Below are 23,071 nucleotides of genomic sequence, written 5' to 3'. Positions count from 1 at the left end.
TTCAGTAATCCTAAAGAAGCTAGTTCCTCTCTCCCCGGAATGGCACAGCCTGTGTTCCTTCAGAAACATCTTCCTAAATACCAGCAGACACTGAAAATACCTTTCCAGCCCCCTGTGGATTGGCTATAGATTTACAGTATAGTCTCCCTGACATTCAGTCAACATGCTTATGGTTTCCTTCTGGATTCTTCCTTTTCTTATTCTTGATGGTGTGTAAGATCTGCTAAGAGGGGAGAAGGTCCTGTAGAGGTGAGACCATCTTATACTGAAGAGGTATTGATAGACAGACCTATCTGGATTTTTTGCTTGCCTTTGCATTCAATTTGTTTATCACCCTGAGACTGCATGCAATTTTTCAGCAGGAAAAACACCTGGAAAAAAATGCTTAGGAAAAACTACAGATTTACAATAAAAACAAAAATAATTCCTACCAAACAAACAAACCGTTGAATTTGTCCCTAGAGCTTACTGACTAAAAGATGATGGCATAGAAGGTTCCTAGATTTATCCATCCTCAAACATCCTTTTCTTCCTCCATGGCATTTACACTCCTGAGAAAAAGTCAGAGCTGGTCAGATCTAGCCCTGGCATCTTCCAGTGGATTATTCCTAAAATAAAGTGGCTTTTCCAAGCCTGGTGGTTTCGGATGTTATGATCGATGTTTATTCATTTGTCCTCTTTCCATGGAACTGGCAATGGCTGCTGTTTCCGTATCCAATACCACTGTTATGTCTGTTGCTCTAATCTAGCTACTTATATGGTCTCCACCGTCGTAATGTTTGAGCGCATCCCAAGAATTTTTAAAAAAGGAAAGAAAAACCCGAGAATAATAACAAACTCTTTCTTCCTTCCCAGCCTGATCTTAATATGAGTCTTGAGTTTTTGTGCTTGTATGTGTGTGAGGAACTTACTGAGGAAAAGCTGAAGAAATGGTTCCTACCTTCAGCTGTGAAACAGAGTGGAAAAGGCCAGCATGGGAGAGGCCGGAGCGGTGGCCTGGGCTGCTGCAGGAGTCTGCCAACACTACATGTCCTTCCCCTAGTTTTTCTTTTCCTCGGCCCATGGCTCGGTAGTGTTTTCGATGATTCCTGGCATCTGGCAAGTCAAAACATTATGAGGGTAGATGTGGGTTTTTCTTTTGACAAGGAAAACTGTTCTTTCTGCCTGGAGATGAGTTGCCCTGATCGGCTGTCAGCGGAGGTGTCGCTTCTATTTATTCTGACCATGTTTGGATCAAGATCAGCATTTCTGTGTGTCAATTCTTTGTCTGGGGATTGTTGCATACTGTTCCTGTGGACACTGAAGTCACCCAACCCAAAATTTATCCTGCAAATTGAGTCTGTTTCAGATGGCTTTCTCTCTAGGAGGTTGTGACTAGTTTTGAATGGCTTGTTGGGAGCCTGGTCTTATCTACTCACCTGTTGCCCAGTTTTGCTGGACCTGCAGCCCAGGGGGAGGAAAGGCTGATGACCCTTCGGGTCCAGCAGCTTTGGGCCTTATCTGTGGGGAAGAAAGCGAATCCCGTGTGCATGAGATGGGCTGGGTCTCAGTGGCGGTAAATCCTACCTGAATAAGAACGAGCTGAAGCTGGTCGTGTGCTCTGAATTCAAGAGCAGCAAATGGAAGAATTAGCAATGTATAAAAATATAAGTAAACACATGCCAGCGTTAATTGGAGGAACATGTCCTTCTCACTGACCTTAGCCCGTGTGACCATACCTCTGCTGTACGGGACATGAGCCCTTGATTTCTCCTGTAACCAGTAGACAGAAACCTCATTTCCAGCTGAGGGATTAAACTGCACGTGAGGAAATGATTGAGTGCATTCCTGACACACCTTTTTTTAGACCTCGATCAATGAAAAGAAGTATCATTATGTCTCATATTGGGGCTGGAAACCAAGCAATTTGCGTATTTGCAGGAATGAGATACAGTTGTCTCAGGAGTTTTTGTTGGCAATAGGACAGGCAGCTGTCAACGCTTCAGTCTACAAGTAGATGCAGCTCATTAGGACAGTTGGATATCATCAGATTAGCTGGGCTTGGAGATAGGGTGAGACAGGAAAACATATGACAAGAACTGGCATTGCAAACCCTCCCCCTTCAGAAATACTACCTCAAAACCAAGGAATGTTGCAGTCGATCGTAGCCAATATCAATAGATTAGATCCTAATTTAAGGGCAGACTTGCCAAGTATTTCAGCATGGGTTTCAGTGCCCCTGGTACACATAAAAGTTATGGCACCAGCTCTGGACTAGTTACTGGGACTCCGGTAATGATGTTCCTGGCATAGCACTCCTTGCAAACACGTACTTTGGAGGAGTTCCCACACATTTTTTTATTGTCCACTAGAGCTGTGGTGGCAAGCTGTGTGAAATCTATCCAGAACACTGGAAAAAATCAAAACCGAAGGGAAAAAACACAACTGAACCCGATCAAAGATGGCAAAGCCTTTCTTGTGTAGACCTAAAACAAGGTCTGAAATCAAAATGATATGGGATGACTGTGTAAGAGTCATGGAGGAGGGAGTTTTAGACTTTCTTTCAGTGCCTTTGGAAGACTGCCTGACATACTCTGTGCAGTTCTGGTACCAGAAAGATGCTTGCAGACTGGAAACAATTCAAAGATGAATGGCAAACAAAAGCAACAGCAAAAAATACCTGAGTGGCAGCAGGGACTAGTTTTGAAAAAAAGCTTAAATAGACTTGAATCAATGACAGACAAAGGTAGCCAAGGTCCTCAACAATACTCCATGTGTATTTGAAAAATGTAAATGGCAGCAGATGAAGTGTTTGTCAGCGTGCATTGCCATGATTCAGTTTTGTGTTCAAAACCTCTTTGTTCTAGGCACACTTCTCTTTTCAGAGCTTGAGCCTTAGCTTTGCAACCCAAGCAGCAGGGATATGTTGTGTTTCTTTAGGAGTTTTCATCAGATGATCCCCAAAGGCTTTACAAGGGTGAATTAAGGGAGCTTCATGTTAAAAAATTTTAAAAAGAAAAAAAAAAAGATCAATTTATTTCTCCCCAAATGCAGTCAGCTCTGGAGTAAAGTAAAAGAAGAGCTGGATTCTCCAGTGGGTGAGATCCTTCTTGCTTTACCACAGACTCACAAAAGGATTTGCTATCCACTCTTAGTTCGTATCTGGGGACACTGTGAGCAAAGGAAAGAATGATTCCTCAGACATTGAGAGGGCACTGCAACAAGGAGTGCAAGGACTAGGAATTTTATCACATTAAAATGTAGGGGAGGAATAAGAGACAATTGCAATTTCCTTGAAGGGTATTAGGCTTGATCATTGTAGCTGTTGCCTCCATTCTTAACAAATATGAGGATGTACAGACAAGACTTTGATGTTACTTCTCTGCTGAGCAGCACCTCTGCTTACTCAGTACCGATTTGAGGTTGCTAGAGCAACATCAAAACCACTTCCTATAGAGCATAGACGCGCTCTGCAGGCCTCCCGGGACCACATAATTAGCAGAAGTTGTGAAACTTCATGGAGGAAATACAATGCAAAGTGCTAAGAAGTGTGGAAACCTTAAAAGGGGATGTAACTTCAACCACTTCTTAGTCAAAGCTAAGGGAAAGCAGGACTGTGATGGCCTTATATTTAAAAACCTCTCTATTTTTGAAGCAAATTTTATTCTGTTAATAAGCAAGAGGAGACTTCTTTATAAAGAAAAGAAACCATTTTATTTAAATTTGAACAGCTCCCTTAAAATACTGTCTCTGTGCACACTGAGCCTGTGTGACATTATTTTGAGCCTTATACTTGTATTCACCGCTCATGTAGCTTTCATGACTGACAAAATCTCAAACACCCAGAGGATGTGCAAAACCCTACTGGGTGATTTGCAAAATCTTCCGTTGTTGGAAATTTTTCTAATGATGAAATACTTTATTAGTTGCTGCTATTTTATCTCATTACTGGCTATTGCCACATGAATCCTGAGGGCTTTGCAACAAGGACGATCTGCACTCCTTAAATTATAATTTCTGGGATTACACTAAAATACTGTGCAAAAACTGTTATTCATTATTATTCAGACAAGTCTCAGTTTCAAACATAACTTCCATGAGACTTTAGCCAAGAAACAATTCATATCTAGGCTGCTTGGTAATAAAATCCCCAACCGTTTCTGTAGCATCTGATTTACTTCTCAGTTGTATTGGTGTGATCCTGGGAAGGAAAGTTCAAGATCTGCTTAACCAGGAGTTTCTTTTCCAATACACTTCCTACCAGATTCTGTGATTTGGGGATTCCTCGAGCAGTGTTCCTGCTAAAAGTGTTCCCAGTGCTTTTGATGTTGAGCTTTTGCTCACTGGCTGCCACGAGTCCCTGCTGTAACAGTAATGCAGCAACTTCTGCTGGTTTCCCCTCATATTCTCAGAACGATTCAGATTTTGGTATATGCCAACAGAGTCATAAAAACACGGGCTGTAAGTTTAAGGCTGTGATTCTGCAAGAACTGATGATGACATTACTCCTGGAATATTGCAGCTAGTTAAAATATCACCTTGCTAGAAAGTATCGGCGGACTGAAAGGAAAACATCAGCGAGCTGGAGAGATCCGCCCATAATGAAAGATCAGAAGAATGGCTTTTGAACCAAAAGACAAGCGGTGATTTTGACCCAAGCACAAACACGAAGGTCAGCGTGGATGTTTATACAGAAACATGGGAAAGTTTTCATCTACTTTACAGCTGAGTCAAGTGATGTAGTTTCTATATGTTTATCGCCTGATCTGGCTACAACATGGCCAAAAAGATGTATTGTGTAGCTGGGATACAGCCAGGTCACAGCCCCACACAAACCGGTGACGTAAACTAGTTGTTAGCACCAAGGTGCCCTGGCCACAGCACCTCTTTGTGCAGCACACCGAAGATGGGCCAGGAGTCTCGTAGCCTTGGCTGATGGCCCAGCAACAGCTGCAGAAAGGTGTTGGACCAACGGTTTGACATCGATGCAAAGAAAATGCCCTTTGACTATTAGAAAACAAACGCCAGCAGTGTGACCTACTAGGCTGGGAGGCAGGTACCCACACAACAAACCCACTGCCAACAGCTGGGGTACGTCTAAAACTAGGTTGTGCAAAATATTAGAGACTGTGCAGCACGCAGCAGCCCAGCACTGGCAGGGAGACAGCTGACTTGCAGGATGCTGGAGGTCTGCAGAGACCTCCATGGGTCTCAGGCTTCTCTTCCATCTCTGATTTCTGCCCTGCTGACGTTTGGGTGCATTACTGTCCTGTCATGTGATTTGTTTTATAACCCAGAGGGGACAGCTGAATTCCTTCTACAGCAACAATATTTTTTGTGATGCCAATGCCATGACCTTTATTCATGAAAAACAAAGTACAAATGGGGAAAGCAGGGTGGAGCTCTGTCAGAAATGTGATGTAAACAGCTACAAAGACATGGCTGTGCTACTCCAAAGCCACTTCCCACCAGGTAAGAATCAGAGAAACAGGCATTGCAAACACAGCAGAGATCCTCTCTGGTATTTTGTTAAGTTAATTGCCTATACCTAAAAGCAAGGTCTAATACAAATTGCCAAATTGAACTTTCGGTCAGATTAGACAACATCATCCATAACAACAATAGCTGCCAAAGGTTTTATGGAAACAAATTCCCATTCCAGGTATCTGCTGACATTTTGTTAAAAAACAGCCTCTTCTCTAGCATTCATGAAAGTAATATGAACAATTCAGCAGGAGAGGAGCTCCCGTTTTGTTGTGGAAACAGTCTCCGCAGTACCCTTGAAAATTCATCCTGAGGCAAGTTTGAAATAATTCATGCTTTTGCTCTTTCAAAAATATCTTCATGTTTGGAGCAAACAGCTGTGGTGCTGGTGGAGAACAGCAGAAATATGACCTGGATTAAAACCTACATTTTACTGGGAGAATTGGGAGCTTAGTCTCCCAGTAGGGAAGTGACATTTAGGCAGCAACATTTGCAAAGTGGCCAGGAGCTCCGGGGTGGCATGAATTCAGCTTGAGGGGAAACCTGAGTTTAAGCCAGGTGGAGTGGGCACGCGGCAGCAGCCGCTGCTGCAGCTGGAGGTGGTGTCTGTGCCCTGAGCTCCAGCGTGCCAGTGGATTTGCCTCCATAAACGCCATACCCCCGCTCCACATGGCTTCACAGGACCTCCGGAGGAATTGGATGGAAAAGCTCCCAGGGGTCCACCACACCCTCCACTGTGTGCCTCCGCTCTGTGATTTATTCAGCTCTGTCATCAGGCAATCCCAGGGCCCCGCTGCTCCAGATGATGCCCGGTCACTGTTGCAACCCATCCTGGCCACCACGCAGCTCCCCCGCCAGCCCCCCGAGCTGTGCCACCAGTGCCCAACCCCACCCCCCCGCCCTGGCACTCACTGTGGGGCAGCACGGACCAAGGGTGCCTTTTGGGAGTGCCAAGGGCATCCCAAATCCATTTCGGCTGCTCCATGGGTCGCTGGGATGTGCTTCCCAAGGAAATGTGGGAGCCTGGGGGTGAGTTTTCACACTTCTCTCCATGAATTTAACAAGCCCAACAGGCAAACATGCAGGAATAAAAATAAGAAAACTTCAGGTCTTTTGCTGATACAGAGTAAGAGAAAATTGCTCGGTGCTACAGGCAGCCTGTGACAAACCGTGCACAAAGTTTTAACTGTTTGTGGCCCATTTGGCAATCAGCGAGTGGTAAGATTGAGCTTTGATACAAATCAGAGCTGACTGGCGCTGGCCAAGCAGATTTTGAGGCACAAATCTGGATTTCTTGTGCTTCATGCTGAGCCTGTTCCATCCCCTCCTTTCTCCATGTCTTCTCATGTAGAGGCAGCAAAGCGGGATTGCTCGGGCTGGGGGAGACAGGGAGCAGCCGCTCTCTGCCAGGGCACAGCACCGGGCTGGTACTGCCTACTGGGCAGGATGAGGCCACCTGGCCAATTGCTGGACCCAGCCGGTGCTTCGCTTTCTTGATTCATGGGACCACTAGTGGGTGCCAGGCAGGGAAAATGTGCCTGTTACGGGGCATCCTAGCTGAATGCGCAGTTGCCAGACTGGAAGGACCCTGGTGTGATCTCCTTGTTGTTGGATCTCAGCGAGGCAAACAGCCTTGTCGTTACCAGTTTGCATTGTGTTTGATGTAATAGCTGCAGGGCCGAGTGGGGCAGAGGGGCTCCTGTGCACCCCAGAAGCCTGAGCTCAGGGTGACAGAGAGCCCCGGGTAGCTTGAGGGAGACCTTACAAGCTCATGTTGTGTATTGCTTTACATCAATGCTGCTTTGTGATTACATGCTACTTTACTTAGATGGGCATTTTAAAGAGTGTTAGCAAATTTTATTAATTGCACATGAAGGAAAGATCAGACTCTTTTTTTTTTTTTTTTTTAAGGAACAGTAAATAACTCATGATTTCAGAAAGCAATGTACTTCTAAAACCAGTAAGGAGCTGAACACGAAGTGGTGGCTGCTCCCCAAACCCCAGGTTGTGTCCATCAGTCCTGTCAACTCTCTTTATTTCTGGCTGGGCTTATGCAGAGGAGAAACCTGATGAAGGTATGCCGGGCCTTCAGGATGAGGGCTGGGAATGCAACGTGTACGTGTTTGCATTGGCCAGGCAGGGTGAGGCTGCCAGTGCATGGGTCTGGGGGCATTTTTGCCTCCTTAGCATCTGTGTTTGTTTGCTGTGGAGCCGTGTGGTTCCTGGGCGTGTGCTGCCTTGCAGCTCTGGCCCTCGCCGCCAGCCCCTTCTGCCACTTGAAAAAGGCCAGAGAAGAAATCCCTCTTGCTCCAGCTTCTCTTCTTCCTAAACGGGTCAGTGTTTCAGGAGGTGGGAAGGAAATGCTTTGTAAAGATACCGTTGCCAAGGCCACCTCTAAAGAAGATGGCATATATGCACACCATTAATGTATAGGGCCGGGCAAGAAAACCCCCTGAAATGCTGCCTTTGCTCATAACGCCACCAGCTGAGCCACCCTGGCCTCGGGCCAGCTCAGGAGCTTGCTGCCCAGGAAGCACCCGGGTAAACTTTCCAAAACCTGGATCTGCCCAGGTTGGGAAATAAGAGTCAGGTATCCCAAAAGAGAAGTGCAGGGATGCCGCAGTGAATATTACTGAATTTATTTTAGGCAGCGGAGATTCTGGCTGTAAGATCACTTGAGAGCATGCCAAAGGCCCAGAAAAGGTAACTGCTTGGGGAGGCTCAAGGTCACCCAAGGCTGGAAGCCGCTGGCCTCTCCTCGGTGACATTGCTGCCCTGCGGAGCGGCATGCTGCTGCGGAGATGAAAGCCGAGGCATCCCCCTTGGAGCATGCAGGCAGTGCTGACAGCGCTTGCACCGTGCCGTGCCAGAGGACGGCGGGCACGGCCGTGCCAGGAGCAGTCGGAGCCACCCTAAGCAGGAGGTACGGTGGATGCTGCTACATCGCTCGGCCGGCTAAAGCAAAGCTCCTGAAGCCAGCTCTGCCTCCCCTGCCACCAGATGCAAGCAATTTGTTTTGCATTTGGACTGGTAGTCCGGAAAACCGAGGCGCTGTGTTTTTAAGTTTATATTACATGTTTGCTTTCCAGTTTTGTTAATTAAAATCGTGTAACTGGATGAGCAGTTACTGGATAGCTTGCAGGGGTTATTTGAAATTTTCTATTTTTTCTGGACGCTTAAGCAGTTGATGCCCTTGCTTTCTCTGCTTGCAGTGCATTAATTCACCTAGCTAGAAATTCTATCTGTCTGGGCTGATAAAAGCATGCATTTGGGAATGGTGGTGTTTCTTACAGTATTTTCTCTTAGTGTTTGCCTACGCCTGCCAATGTAATTTGTCAGAATAAACTAGGTACTTTAAAATCATTTTTTATACACTTTTTGTAAGCGTTTCACCATCACTTTGAGAGGGAAGAGAGCAGAGAGACCCATAAGCAAATAAAAAGAAATACGAGCATGTATGAATTCACTCAAGTGATCACTCTTCGGTAAGTTTAATCCATCGGCTTTTCTGGATCAGACAAGTAAGTTGAGAGGGTTCAACTGCATCACTGAGCTCACCACTACACATTTCTGGACTGTTTTCCACTGCAATGCCTGCTGTCTCCTGGGATGTGGTCAGGCCAAGCCTGCCCAGCTTGGTGACCAGCTCCAAATGGAAATGGAAGTGGTTGTGCATGGCAGCCTCAGACCCTGCTGACCTTCAGTTTGCTTTCAGAGTGGGTCTGCCACAACTTCTTCCCCATCTCCTAGCCTACACCCCCTACGGCTTCCCAGCTTTCGTATCATCTTTGCAGCACCCATGTGACTAGAATTGCAGGAGCTGTTCTGCTGGTGAGGCCAAGGAAATCTCTCTGCAGGCCACGCAGCAGCAGAATATTTAGCTGCAGCATGGTGGGTACATTATCAGCAGGGAAAGAGGCATGTTCAAAATGTGCATTGCCTCCAAGCACACCTTGAGCTGCTGGTGCTAACGGAGGACTTACTCCACTGAGGGAACGCCACTAAAAATGCCCAGAGCCAAAGCTTTATTTTCAGAACTGAAAATGTTAAGCGTGAACATGTGCAAGGACATGCCAACATAAGCAGGATTTACTTCGGTGTGCAGACAGAGCTCCAAGTGGCTCAGCAAAGCACAACCGTGCTTCTTTCATGCAAGAGTAAATTATCACCTTAACTCAGCAGTGCCTTTCTATGCAAATCTCAAACTGCTCTGCATTGTGTCAAATAATGAATCTGAAATTAGGTCCAACAAGATGACTTTTTTTTTTTCAGCAAGTACATTCAGAGACTTGGCCTTTTCAGGGCTTGTATCTTAGTTATTAATAGTACCGTTTGCCTTCTTTTGGAAAATTGAATTCATGTGATAAAGAGGAACTTTATGTATCAAATTCTGATGCAGAAGTTCTGGTATAAGTGCTTTTGTGAAATACAGAAGTGGAAAATGCAGGTCAATATGGTAGAAAATATTTTCGTTGGTCGATTTTTTTCCCCCAAAATTTTATAGGACTGAGCCAGCAAAGAACAATGCCGACATTAAAAAAAAAGCCATCACCTGTTGATTGTGTCCCATTTGAGGCAAATTTAGGCAGGTATTGCAAGATTTAATAAGAACTGTTATGTAATAGTAAGTTCAGGCAAAAAAAATGATTAAAAGAGATAAGTTACCATACATCTAGTACTAAGTAAGCGGATTAAAAAGAAAAAAAACCTAGGAAGTGCAGTAACTGGATTTGCCACATAAAATAAAAAGATGAGCACAAATTTGGAATTTTGCACAGTGCAAGGGTTACAGAATTTTCCTTGGGGAACAATCTTCTATTGGCAAAGCATGGTTGAACAGAACAAACAAATCCTTTTTGTCTTTAATTGTTGTGATTCTGTCTAAAAGTTAGAAGAAGTCAATTTTAGCATGTGGAATGCAGTTGTGAAAGAAAATGAGTTTCCTGAATTTTCAATGATTGATTAAAATCCACACACATACTGGTTATTTTAATTTAAGGAAAAAGGATTTTGTTTCTTTATCCCGTTACATAACACTGGTTCTATTCTCCCTTGAACACACAAGTATGTTTATCATTAATCTTACAGGGAAACAGTCATCCTTCAAAACTCTTTCTGAATTTTTATCTTTTTTTTTGAAGTTCGAACCCAAATAACTGCATATGAATTGAAGATTAAAGCACATTATTTTTGTAATTAGATTAACCTCATTTATGCATAGTTCTTTCACTATTCTTCCCAATAGTAACAGGGAAGAAAACCCCCATTGTTTTAGAAGTGACTTTAAAAATGCAAAACATACGGTTCATACAGCATCCAGCAGGAGACAGAGTACCTGTTATTGGGTTTTAGCTCATTTTTATGAAACTGGCTGGCTTGCAGTTTGGAGACATTCTTTAATAATACCTATATTTTTTTCATTCTATAGTGCATTCCTTTCAAGGACTTTAAATTGCTCAGGAGGTCTTGAAAATCCTGGTGAAAACCTTTGGGTATATGAGAGTTTTTTATTTCTAGGTAGCTGACTGTCAATTAACTTGAGATGCTTCACTTTTTCCAAAAGCCAGCGTGACCACGTTGGTTCCAGGCTGTTTGGTTCCTCTGGGTTTGCCCCTCACTTTAGGAATCAGCCCCTGTGAAGGAACAGGCATTTCTAAACTCGACTGGTGTTCGGAAGGGACCTGCGCCAGCCTTTCAGACTTGCTAACCTCAAGTTAATATGTAATTAGCTTGATGTAAGAAAAGGGCCAGTGGAGGCAATCCCATTCTGGCTAGGCAGTCTCAAATATAAGCAAAATAGGTCACCCGTAACATTAAAATTTAATGGCAATGGGGCTATTTTTCAAGAAGACCTGTGGTTTTCAGTTTCCTTGTGTTTGACTTGTAAACTGGGTATGTGGCTCCATCACCAGCAGGTTCACATGATGGGGAGTGTACCGAAACCACAGGTGACATTTTAATTTTGATTTGATATCTTATTTGGATGATTTAAATAGACGAACTAAGAAAAATTAACTGTCCAGGCCGTAATTTCAGCTAAAATAAACACAGACTAGTACTACAGCAATTTAGTGGATTGCGTGGATTAGTGAGATATCCTGGTACGTAATAGCAACAATTTTATTCCCCAATTTAGTAACGCTTAAAATCTGCAATCCAGAGTCACTGCATGATGTGCAAATCCCTTCAAAATCTGCCTCCCTTTTTCAAGCTCAGGATCATTTCCAACAGGGGAATCCCAAAGGTCGCCCCCGTATAGCTTTATATAGGAAATTCATGTCTGGAGAATGGATGTGATGGACTTATCGAGACCATCTTTTTGCCATTATTGCTTATACTCTTCTTCACAGATGGTGCAGTTCACTTGTCCCCTGTATTTCTGCTGAACTTTGTGCCTGGATAAATTTTGCCTTTCTTATTTTAATGTTTATATGCAAAACCTTCCCAGTCCCTGCAAAACCTACTTGTTCTTGCCCTGCCTCGGTCCTGAGTCCACAATTCCCTTATCAGCCACACACTGAAAAGAAACATGTTTTCTCCTGAAAAAGGAAGAAATATTACACCCATTTTGATTTTTAAATGAATGTGAATTTGCTGATGAGCATATTTTAGATCTCGGTGTGACATCCCTCCTCCACCCAATTCACCCGACAGAAATCTGATCTAACTCTGCCATACACTTGTATGAATACGCATCCATCTGCGAAATTAGGCACTCGCATCCCTGCCCCTCGAGACCTCTTTTACAGCGTGCAAATACAGTGAATCTCTTCTGACTTTCGTGCCTTCTCGGTACATTTCCACACGTTGTAGCCAAGCTGGGGATTTGGCCCAGTGCCTTTTTTAAACCCTGTGACCCAGACATGGAGATTAAAAAAAGAGTTATGTTATCGGATTAAACAGATACAAGAAGCGCTCACTGTATCAGCACCCAACACCTTTAAACTCCAGGAAGCAGCTCAGCATGTTAATGGCAAAAATAGCCTCTAAGACAGAGGGAAAATGCAGAGGAAGGTGATTGCTAACCCGTGCCTTGGCCTGGGGTGCAAAAACTTGCCACTCTGGCTGGTTTGCAAAGCAGCCGCAAGGGTATGATACTCTGCTTTCTATAGCATCTTAATACTGGATACACTCAAAATCTGGTATACTGGTCACTTGAACCACACCTACCTGTAACCAGAGTGATTTTGGCTTGTCTTGTAAGTTTGGGTTAATGCCTTCATTAATGCAGGGTTTTGAAGGGGTTAGGCTTGCTTACGCTATGAATGGCACCAGCACACATTGAAAACAACAGAACTGCAAAAGTAAAAATACTAATAGATTAAAGCCAGACCTATAGGAAGAAGATAGTAATTTCAGGCACCATTTATATGCTTAATATTATACACATGCTTACGCTTTGTAATTTGGGCTCTAACTTGTGATTTCGGTTGCATAAGAGAGCCAGAGGAGCCAGAGGCATTAGTGCCGCTGTTCGCTGCTGCAGCTGAAGGCAGAGTTCCCCCAAATATCCATCAGGCACATTCTCAGAAGTTGTGCTGTCTCATAATGAAACAGCAGACAGCGATGCACATATTTATGACACAAAAGGGCTAATTATTATTATTATTCCACTTAGTTCCAGGTACTGTTTGAAGCCTCTGACTTCAAAACACTTTGGCTGTTGGTTTTTTACCCCAAACTTCCCCACCACCCCCCCCCAAACACAGACAGAAACCATGTGCTTTGTGTGTCAGACTTTTCTTTTAATGAGTGAGGAGCAACAGAACAAGAGCGCCAGAAACAGAAAATACAGGCTTTAATTCCTCTAGAGAACTTGAGCAAAATATTCCACTGCTGTCAGTGGTACAGCTGTGCTGGCAGAATCCCTAGCACAGATGAGGCTCCAGCCGCTACTTATATTTCACCGAAGTGACTGCCGGTTCCTAATCTGCATCGAGGCATCCTCACTGCAACTGAATAAGTGGCTGAGCCTGTGAGAAATGTTTTGCTTCATTCCCTAGTGTGGTCAGAGCCGCCTGTGTTTGTGGTCCCTCGTGAAGCCTCACGAAATGCTAGCTGCCTTAAGCGAAGGATGCCTGCAAATCCAAAGCTGCAGCGCACAAGAAACCTGAATTAGAAGATGTAGGTGGCAGCATGCACTACATCATGTTACTAGTTTAAACCAGGCTGTTCAGTGGAGGTATGTCATCAATTAGCTGCATATATCCCACACCTGTATCTCGTTTCAGTTAAAAAACTATTCACTCTGCAAATCAGCTCAGGCACTGGAAAACAGGAGTGCCCTGGAGTCAGGGAAAATGGCTTGTGTGACTGTGGCACACCGTTCAGCATGCTGTATCGTGAGGAAGGAGCATGCAGAAGGGGCACAGCTCTGCCTTTAAGTGAAGCAGCCAAGGAAATCAGCCTTCCCCGGGGATCTCCCTGGAGGCTGCTGCGGTGGAATTCATTTAATCCCCCGGCAGCCGATGCACGGGTGATGGGCTCCAAAGGTGTGCTGCCCAGTGGCTGCCGCCCTGGCGCCTGGTGTAGGTAGGGCGGTAGGGGCTTGTGTCTGGGCCAGCCCGGGGCAGCAGGGCTGCGGGGGCTGTTCGTTCTTCTTTGGTCCACCTCCACCATTCCCAGTGCAAGCTTAGCACCGCGGGACTTCCGCGGAACACGGATGGCCCTAAACCTCCTTTTTCCCTGCTACTTTGCCCCCACAATGCAAACGGTATTTTGCAGCAGAGAGATTCTTACCAAGCCCTCGGCAGGGGTTATATTAAAATGCCTAGCGAGTCTGTACGCTGCCGTATCCTTGCGTTAGCAGGACTGGAGGGGATGCAGGTAGGAGAGCAATGCCCTGTTTGACTCACAGAGCCGTTCGCCGGCAGAACGGCACCGGCTTTCGGTGCTGCCCGGCTCGTTCCTCCGGCGGATCGGCCCGGCCGTGCGGGGCTCCACGGCGGGGGGGCTGCCGGGCCGGGGCCGCTCCCTGGGCAGCGTGCAGAGCGGGGGGATCCCGGGCTGCCGGGCACCTGCCAGGCCGCGCTCCCCTGTGTTTCCTCCTCCAGGCGGAGACGGCTGCCGATACCGAGCGCCCCGACAGCCTGGCTGAGCCGCGGCGGTCCGGAGCCCGACCCCGCCGCCATCCCGGGGGCGAAGTGCCCTCGGGGCCGAGCGGGGGCCCGGCCGCCGGGGAGGGCAGCGCTGGTGACAGCGCGGCGGGATGCTTTGTCCGCGGGAAGGGCGCTCTTTGTGTCAAGACAAAAAATATGAATTTTTAGAAAACGTATAAGAATTACAGAGAGAGAGCCGCGGCGGGCAGCCCTTCGCCGCGCTGCGATCCCCGCCCCGGAGCGGCGGGACGAGGGCCGGCTCCGCCGGGCGGCTCGGGGGCGGCCCCGCTCCCCGCGGGGAAGGCGGGCGGCCCGGGGTGGCCCCCCCGGCGGCGGCCGCTGCCCCGCACCCGCCCGCCCCTCCCCGCCGCCCCGCGGCCGCCTGCCAGCCCGGCTCCGCGGCCGTGTCTGCGGCATGGCCCCTCCTCCCCCACACCCCTTCCTTTAGGCTCCCCCCTCCCCAGCAAAGAAGAGGCCGTGCCGGTGTTTTTCCACTCAGCAGGATGGGTGATGCTCAAAGCTCCCTCATTAGACAACAGACACGAGAGGTCAGGAAGAAAGCGCTTATAAATTACCGTTTCCTCCTGCTCGGCGCTGCTAGTCGCGCCGCACCGCTCCGCCGGACGCGCCGCACCGCCGCAGGGGCGCAGCGGCGCGCAGGCACCGCGGCCAGCGGACGCAGGTACCGGCGCCTCCCGGGCGGGCGGGCGGTTGGGGCTGCTGTGGCGGCTGCTGCTGCAGCTGCTGCTGCTGCTGGTGTTGCTGCTGCTGCTGCTGCGGCGGAGTGGCGTGGAGGGGCGCGGATCGCCCCGCGCTACCGCGGCGAACAAAGGGCGGCCGCTCCGCGCCCGGCGGAGCCGCACCGAGCCGAGCCGGGCCGGGGGCAGCGCTGGCGCCCTCCCTTTGTCCGCGCCGACTCGGGGTGCCCCCGGGCGCGCCTTCCCTTCCCTTCCCCCCCTCCCCACCCCCCCCCCACCCCACCCCCCCCCATCTATTTATTTCTTTATTTGCTCTGCTTCTTTCCATCCCCCTCCTCCCCAGCTGCCTCGTTACCCCGGCGGGTGTTTCTCTCCCCCAGCGGTTTTTCCGCCCCCCCCACCTTGCGTTAACTTTTTTTCGCGGTAACAGTTCGCAGCAGTCCCCCCTCGCCGGCGGCCCTCGGGCACGGCTGCGGGGCACGCTTCTCTCCTCGGCTGTTTTTGCCCTTTTTTCGTTCTCCTTCCCACTCCTCCCCGCTGTGTTTTTTCTGGCTGCCGTGCGCTAACCTCAAGTGAAGAGGCTGGTACAGGCACTGCTGCATCTGATGCTAATGGGCCTACCTGGTGGGTAATACCGCTGCTGTTGCTTCCTTTTTATTCCCCTCATTTTCCATTTATTTTGTTGCTTCTTGGCATAAAGAAATCAAAGTTGCGGCTGGGGCTTGGACATCGGCCGCCGGGACCGCAGGGGGCAGGTGACCCGGTTCGGCGCCTTGCCCAGGGGTGATAGTGCCGGGCTCCCCCCGGGGTGACATGGCCCCCCAGTTCACCCGCTGGCTTAAGGGTGATGGATGCCCACCTCTGCCCAGTCCTGTACCGGGCGGCGTGTGGGAGGATTCGCAGGGCTTCCATATAAGAACGTAGGAGAATTTATTTCACACAGGCAAAGAAATGTGCAGAGTATGTTCTTTATGAAAGAGGAGGCGAGCTGTGTTTTCCTTACGCAGCTCCAAGAGTGGCAAAACTTTGTGTTTAGAAATCGTAAAAGCTGATTTCTGCTGTCTAATAAGAGCTACGTTTAAAGGAAAGCACCGATGAAAAAAAAAAAAAAAAAGGTGGTGGGAGAGGATCCAGAGAAACACGGAGAAATACAAACCCACATGTATCCCAGCATGGTTTGTGTCAAGGTGTAAAGATGGAGTTTTTTGGTTAGTTCCCATTTTTTTAACCGTATTGGGAAAGGCATTAAGAAAATGTGCCGAGAGGAGCTGGTTACGTTGATGGTGCTATTTTGGTAACTGCAATTCTTTTTTTTATCGCTTGCATGTCAGAATGTTTCAAGTTTTGGACTAGCAAAAAAGTGAGGCAGCCCTGATCAGGGAACACGTCATCAGCTGTGTGATTTGGGGCTTGGATGACAGTTGCTGCTGGTTTAGATTTTATGGCTTTAGATTTGAGAGTAAAATCAGCCCCTTAAAACCTGCTGCTGTGGAATTTGGAGGGGAAAGGCTTTGGTGAACCCCCCTGATGGTTTTTGGCAGTTGGGTGTTTACTTCTGGCTCTGCGTTTGGGCAAGCTGACTGTTTTTTGGCACTGCCTACCTTTGCACGAGTATTATGGAAAGATTCCCCTGAAGGTTGTTAGGTTTTTTTTTTTTAAAGCAAAATGTGTGAGTAGTTGAGGCAGCCAGCAGTGTGATGTTGTCCCTTGCCTGGAGAAAGTCAAGGCTGGAGCATGAATGTGGCGGGAGGATGTCTTTGTTGCCCTGGTTGAACTGACACTGGAAACTTTACCTTTGGCGCTTTCAGAGATAGCATCTTCATGTTTCCTCTTCAACTGTCTCTTCTCCGCTTTGCATTATTTTTTTTTTTCTTCTTCCTTTTCTCTTTATTTGCCTGCCTCTCACCTCTGTTTCTGCCCCTTCCCACCTCTCTCTCTCATGGTTTGGGCTGCTTTGCAGCTGCACCCACTGGGGGGCGACAGACACCTTTCCCTTCCCTTCCCTTCCCTTCCCTTCCCTTCCCTTCCCTTCCCTTCCCTTCCCTTCCCTTCCCTTCCCTTCCCTTCCCTTCCCTTCCCTTCCCTTCCCTTCCCTTCCCTTCCCTTCCCTTCCCTTCCCTTCCCTTCCCTTCCCTTCCCACCACCCCAGACCCCCAACCTGCGGGTGGGCCCCAGAGGAAGAGCCACTTCTCCTGTGATTTATTAACCCATTTCTTTTACCGTGTGGTGTCAGGGTTATTTTCTGCCATACTTTGCAAAAAAAGGGAGATTGCAGATGGCACTGTGATAGTTGGAGGTACCAAGAAGGTGGTTGCATGCTTGGGGATGCTAGATCAAATTCCTGTGGGGTTTTTTTTGTTTGGCGGGTTAGGGATCTTGGGCTAGCATCCAGTAGAAATGTAGAATACTTCAAATGCTACCGATTTTTATTGTATTTTACTTTGCCGAAACCAGGGGCAAAATGTGGCACACTACTCTTTGGTGGTAGTCACCAATTTGTAGCTTTTGGGTGGGTTGCCTGGACATTTCTTGAGTGTCAGAGGTGAAATGTTGGGGCTGTGGCAGGAGGTTTCAGTCTGTGTGAAATGCTTTATGAAAAGAGGTGCAACACTGCCCTGGAAAAATAGGAAGACACTTTAGATTGGCTTACTCTTGCTGCATGGTACTTGGGAAACCTCCCGTGCCTGAGCGCAGCCTCGGCAAGGATCTTGCTTTACAGCTAATCATTGCAAATATTTCAGTAAGTTTTCCTTAAATCAATACTCTGCCTAAGACAGAGCTACATCTTAGTGGCTTCTAGCCAAGTCCTGTGGGCTGGGTATTTACAAAGAGACTCTTGGGCATGAGCTGCCATGTTTCCCGGGAAGCGATGCTTTCAGGTTTTTCATCTGTGCACCTCAAGACACAGCAGCAACCCCTATTGCTTTTATTTTGCTGCTTCTAGGTTTTCCAGTGCCCCATAGTTTTGCCCCAGTTGGCTGGGGAGCAACATTGCCCCAGTGCCCCAACAGCAATGTTGCCAGTTCCACCAGTAAGGGAAGTCTCTGCAGTGGCTCCCTACCCAGGGTTTTAATCATGCTGGCAAACAACTGTGAAAAGATTATCCTGTTTTGTTTCTTTTAAATTTAACCATATTACAACACATAAAAATGGACAGCAAAGCCATGGTAGTTAAAGCCTTTTGCAAGTAATGCTTATTTGATTGGTCATACTAATAAATTGTAGATCATTTAAGAAGTGCAGCTTTGAATAGATTACCCAGTAGGATTAGTGCCTTTGACTTCTTCTCATCACTAACTTAATTTACGTGACCAGATCAGGGGTTACGTTTTTTAAAGTAATCCTGAGTCCAGTCCTCTTAAGTGCTCCATACACAGAGCTCAGGTTCATTCTAATGCCACTCTGGGGGGGCTGCTTGCAGGATTGGGTCCTTGGCATTTAGAAGAAGAGCATGAGGATGAAAATTCAGTGATTTAATATTTGTTGAATTTCTTCCATACATGCATATTTACTTGAATCCTCAGCTGTTGTAGTGCCATGGGTTTAATTGATTTGTGCTAGCTGAGTATCATCCCAAAGCCTGTAAACTCTGGGCAATAACACCCTTTAAATTTCTTACAGAGTAGCTAATATTGGTATAAGATAGTGTGGTAGAAATTAAGTGAAACTGCCACTCTTCATTGTCCTTTTTTTTCCAAAAAACTGCCACTGGAAGGGCTATGGTGCTGCCAGTCTGTGACTGAAACTGGCTGGTGTCCTACATCATCTTCTGTATTTATACTAGACTTTTTTTCCAGTGTCTCAAGATTAACACCAGCAAAAAAGCCGCCCAGTGCTGCCCCTAAACCCTGCTACAAGAGCATCCATCAAACCCCCCAGCTGGGCTGGTGGAAGGGGAGCATGAATTAAAGATGCATCCTGCCAGCGAGCTCTAGGTGGGAGGCAGCGGGGTGGGTGGCAGGCAGCCGCAGGAGGGTGGCTGTTGGGACCCATGGGCTGTTGGAAGCCTCGTGCATTTTAGCAGTTACTAGGTTTCCTGTTGTGGTTCTCTGTCGCCCAGAATGGTCACAGCCTCAAAGAACGCCTTTGCTGCTGTGGCTGCTCAACCCGGGTTTGAATGCAGTCGGTGCTTGAGCGCTGGCGTGGAAAAACGATTACGCTGTGCCAGCACACAGCAGGAGTGCCCTGCTTTAGGGTGTTGGGGTAGGTGGGCTGTCCATAGGTAGGAGAGCAACCCATACGTCGAACCACGGGGTATCAGTGAGCTGGAATGTAGTTCAAAGGTTTTCCTTTTTTGCTTCGGATCACATGGCATTTGCATTTTATTTCAGTGCTGCGGTATAATTTCCTTGCTCTTGTGATGGATATAGTCACATTTTCTGTGATGTTTTTAGATGAGAAATGGTTGCCTGGTTTGGCATTGGTACTGAGTTCTTGAAATATAAGTTCATACTGATGGAGTTCAGAAAGCACTATGCATGATAACATTGAAATATGTCTGACTTTATCTTGCTAGACCCATTTTTTCCTTTAAAATTTTTTTTTGCCTTTTCTTCTCTTTTTTTTTTTTTTTTTTTTTCTCCAAACAGGAAGAGAAAATCCATTCAGGAGAGACTCTTCTTCATGTAAGTGTTATTTATGCTTGTTTATGAAATTACAAAAGGGTTATAAAGCTCATTAAAATGTTCAAATACTGAACATTTACCATCTGTTTATAGAAATCAAGAATAGAGCATGTAAAAATAGGCTGTAGTTATACAGTAATAATGCTCAGCAACTGTTATCTTAAATCTATCTGTGCAGTTCTTCTGCGCATATCACTGCAGAATTTAGAAAACATTGCAAAGCACTCTGCAGACATTTAAGCAGCATGCCCATAAAGTTCGTGTGTAAATCCTGGAGGGATAATCTTAAAGTGGTTTGCCCAAAGCAGAGGAGACCCGCAAGTGAGATCTCGTTTTAGTACCCCAGAGTCCTTGATTCCCAAACCCTGTGACGAGAGTCAGCTTCTCTGCCTTGGATCCTACAAAATCCAAGCTCTGCCTATAGAGCCATTTGTTTGCGTGCATGTGTACTAGTGTGTGCATGTATACGTGTGGGTAAGAGAGACTGTGTATACACGTAATTGGCCTCAAATAGCCTATAGGTATTTCAAGGCCTTTTCTACAACCTATGGTGATACCTATTAAAGTAAGAGTAGGTGCCACCAGCCATTGGGGAATACTGTTGCAAATGTTTTGTGAAAGCATTTGGCTCCAGACTGACTGCTCAGTCTGGGTGAGGCTGGTACAGTATTCTTCATGGGACTGAGAAAGCTGCATGGCATAAAAATACAAGAGGGTTTTTTTTTTCCACACCATCTAGTGACCTGGTTTGCTTGCAAATCTCAGATACGAGAACTCTTTGAGTAGGATAGGAAGCTCTGCTCTGGTATTTCTTCCTAGTAAATAAATCTGATTAAATATTTTAAGGGGCTGCATAGATTGAAGACTCTCGTTGCCTTAATGCAAAGTTAGCTTAGCAAGGAAAACGACTGCATTGTTCCCAATGCAGGGCCCGCTTTGCCTAACTTCCAAGCATGTACTGCGTCCAGTGGCATGGCAAGCCCACGAGCGCACCTCAGGCTGATCTCCCATAAGTCAACTTTTTTTTTTTTTTTTTTTTAAAATAACATATATCTCGAAATTGCAGCACTCCATTATGCTTGCGTAGCAACTGCTGGTTAATATGTAGCAAAACGCGGTGTGGTAACAATTTTTTTTTTTTTTTTTTTTTTTTGCTATTGTTGAGCTGGAATGTTAGTTCAGCTTCTAGATAAAAGTGGCTTGCACAATGCGCCCTGGTAGACCATGATTTCTGTGGCTTGTACGGTGGTTCCGTAGGCAACCGTGTTCTGCTTTCCCTCTCCTCTGTGCTTCCCTTCATCTTCCACGTGAGCAAGTGCTGGGCTTAGGCAAAGGCAGGGAACTACAGCCCTTTGCATCCCACAAAGCACCAGTGTGGGGTTTATATTAAGCCCCCGTTGCTAGTCAAGCATCTGTTGAAAACACTATTTTATTCTGGTTGCATTGCTAGCAGAAATGTTGTAAGACACTTTATTTAATAGCTTTAAATCACAAGTGTTCTTTGTCTGGTTTTATGGATATCATAAGACAATCTCTTAAAAAAACCAAACAAACAAACAAAAAAAAAGAAAAATCCAGTAGTAAGTGAAGGATATCCGACAAAGGATTAAAAAATCCTCCTTCCCTGCAGCTGGAATCCTAGCTGAGATTAGGTTAAGAGTTTGTATCTTTGAGAAGGTACATGATCATCTTTAAAAGGTAACAGGGAAGGAAAAAATCCAGAAGGCTTTTGATTATGACCATTTTCAACATTTGTAGTTCATTATTATTTCATTCTAGTGTAGGAAATTCAAACATTTCAAAGGATTTTCAAAACAAGTGCTTCCCAGAGATTTTAAATGGGAAATAGTGCAAAACCCCCCACTTTTAAGGGAAGAAGCTCCCAAGTGGAGAAGAACCCAAACAGATGAACCCTACAGCAGTGACTGTATGGTGTCTGGAAACTGCAGGATAAACGTGCAGCACAGATCTGAAGGGTTTTGTCTGGAGATTTCAGTATCACAGACAAGTAATGGGGAGCTTCCTAAGTCTGATACAGACGCTCCGAAATGAATGAACAATGAAAAGTGTGTGGTCCAGAGGCCATTTGTGGTGCGGCCTTCCATCACCCGCTGTGGTTTTCAACAGCTAATGGCAAGCTTTGAGCATCAGAGCCTCTCTCTTCTGGTTCTGTGCATGAAATATTATGACTTCGACTCAATAACTCTATTTGTGCCTGTCTGTGCATTGACTCCCCTTGGCTTCTTCAGCTGTGTGAGTTCCCAAAAGAGAGTTAAACTCTAGGGATGGGAATAGTGAGGCTATAGCGAAATGGCAGGATCGTGAAGCGTCCAGCACAGGGACCTCTCCCAGGCCCCGTTCAGAGGCGGTTGACTCCTGTGCGGTGAATGTTAGGTGGGGATTAACCCCTCGGGACTGTGACTTGGACTGGTCATCATGACAGGAGGTGACCACTTTGAGAAAGGATTCTTTGTGACAGTTACCAGCCGTATGTAGTTGTAATGATAAGAAAGGGACCATCTTATTGTAGTCACTTTGCGACAAATACTACCACAATTCATTACTTTCCATCAGTGCCTCATCCTATGGAGGAATCACCACTGCCCATCTACATTGAGGAGGGGACAGAAGTCCCGATTGGTGAGTGCAGTTGGGATGGGATATGTTTAAGGGAGGGTATAACGGTACTTGGGTTTAATATTCCTCACTTTTGTGTATACACATTTGTCATTGAAAATTGCAAGGCCTGTTGCAAATGTTTGGGGATTTTTATTTTGTTTTCTTAATGCAAGTATATTTTAGAGCTCCTGAGGATTGTTAAATACTGCTAGTGTTGGTTTTCAGCTAATCGTAAATCAAAGTACATAATTTATGCAGTGACATTGAAAGCTTCCATGCAGGATCTCTTAACACAAGGCTGGGGAAGACCACGAGTATCACAAGAAGTGGTTTCTACTTCAGCCTTTGACCTCAGAGTTGAGATACTCAGAAGCTGGCTGGGTCAGCAGTTTTTGTCTTGCTGACACTGTCCTGCCCGGCACCCAGCATACTCATGTTGCACACACCGCTGAATAGCCAGAAGAGAGTTAGAGGGGGTTGCCGTTACCTGCGTTGCACATTGGAGTGCTGCACACCCCCACTTCTGAGCTCTGATGTGGATGTATTGTCACTACATAGATATATAGGT

General features: G+C 46.4%; 1 protein-coding gene across 14 annotated transcripts in view; it reads left to right on the top strand.

Moving 5' to 3' along the window:
* SLC6A6 (solute carrier family 6 member 6) overlaps positions 1 to 23,071 on the top strand; it is a 121,356-nt gene that overhangs the window by 48,346 nt on the left and 49,939 nt on the right. For 3 of the 14 annotated variants that reach the window (XM_056335644.1, XM_056335642.1, XM_056335641.1), the window contains 2 exons: positions 19,849 to 19,884; positions 22,459 to 22,524. The exons of 3 other annotated variants lie outside the window; for them this stretch is intronic. In XM_056335644.1, the coding sequence (XP_056191619.1) occupies positions 22,470 to 22,524 (55 nt within the window). In that variant the 5' untranslated portion in view covers positions 19,849 to 19,884; positions 22,459 to 22,469. Of the gene's footprint in view, positions 1 to 15,085; positions 15,244 to 19,848; positions 19,885 to 22,458; positions 22,525 to 23,071 lie in introns of those variants that run through there. 8 more of the 14 variants (XM_056335646.1, XM_056335645.1, XM_056335651.1 and 5 more) reach the window with 6 other exon arrangements.

Source organism: Falco biarmicus, chromosome 4 (genome assembly GCF_023638135.1).
Source record: "Falco biarmicus isolate bFalBia1 chromosome 4, bFalBia1.pri, whole genome shotgun sequence".
Classification (NCBI taxonomy): domain Eukaryota; kingdom Metazoa; phylum Chordata; class Aves; order Falconiformes; family Falconidae; genus Falco; species Falco biarmicus.
The sequence above is the reverse complement of the archived record's forward strand: the minus strand, read 5'-3'. Positions and strand labels throughout refer to the sequence as shown.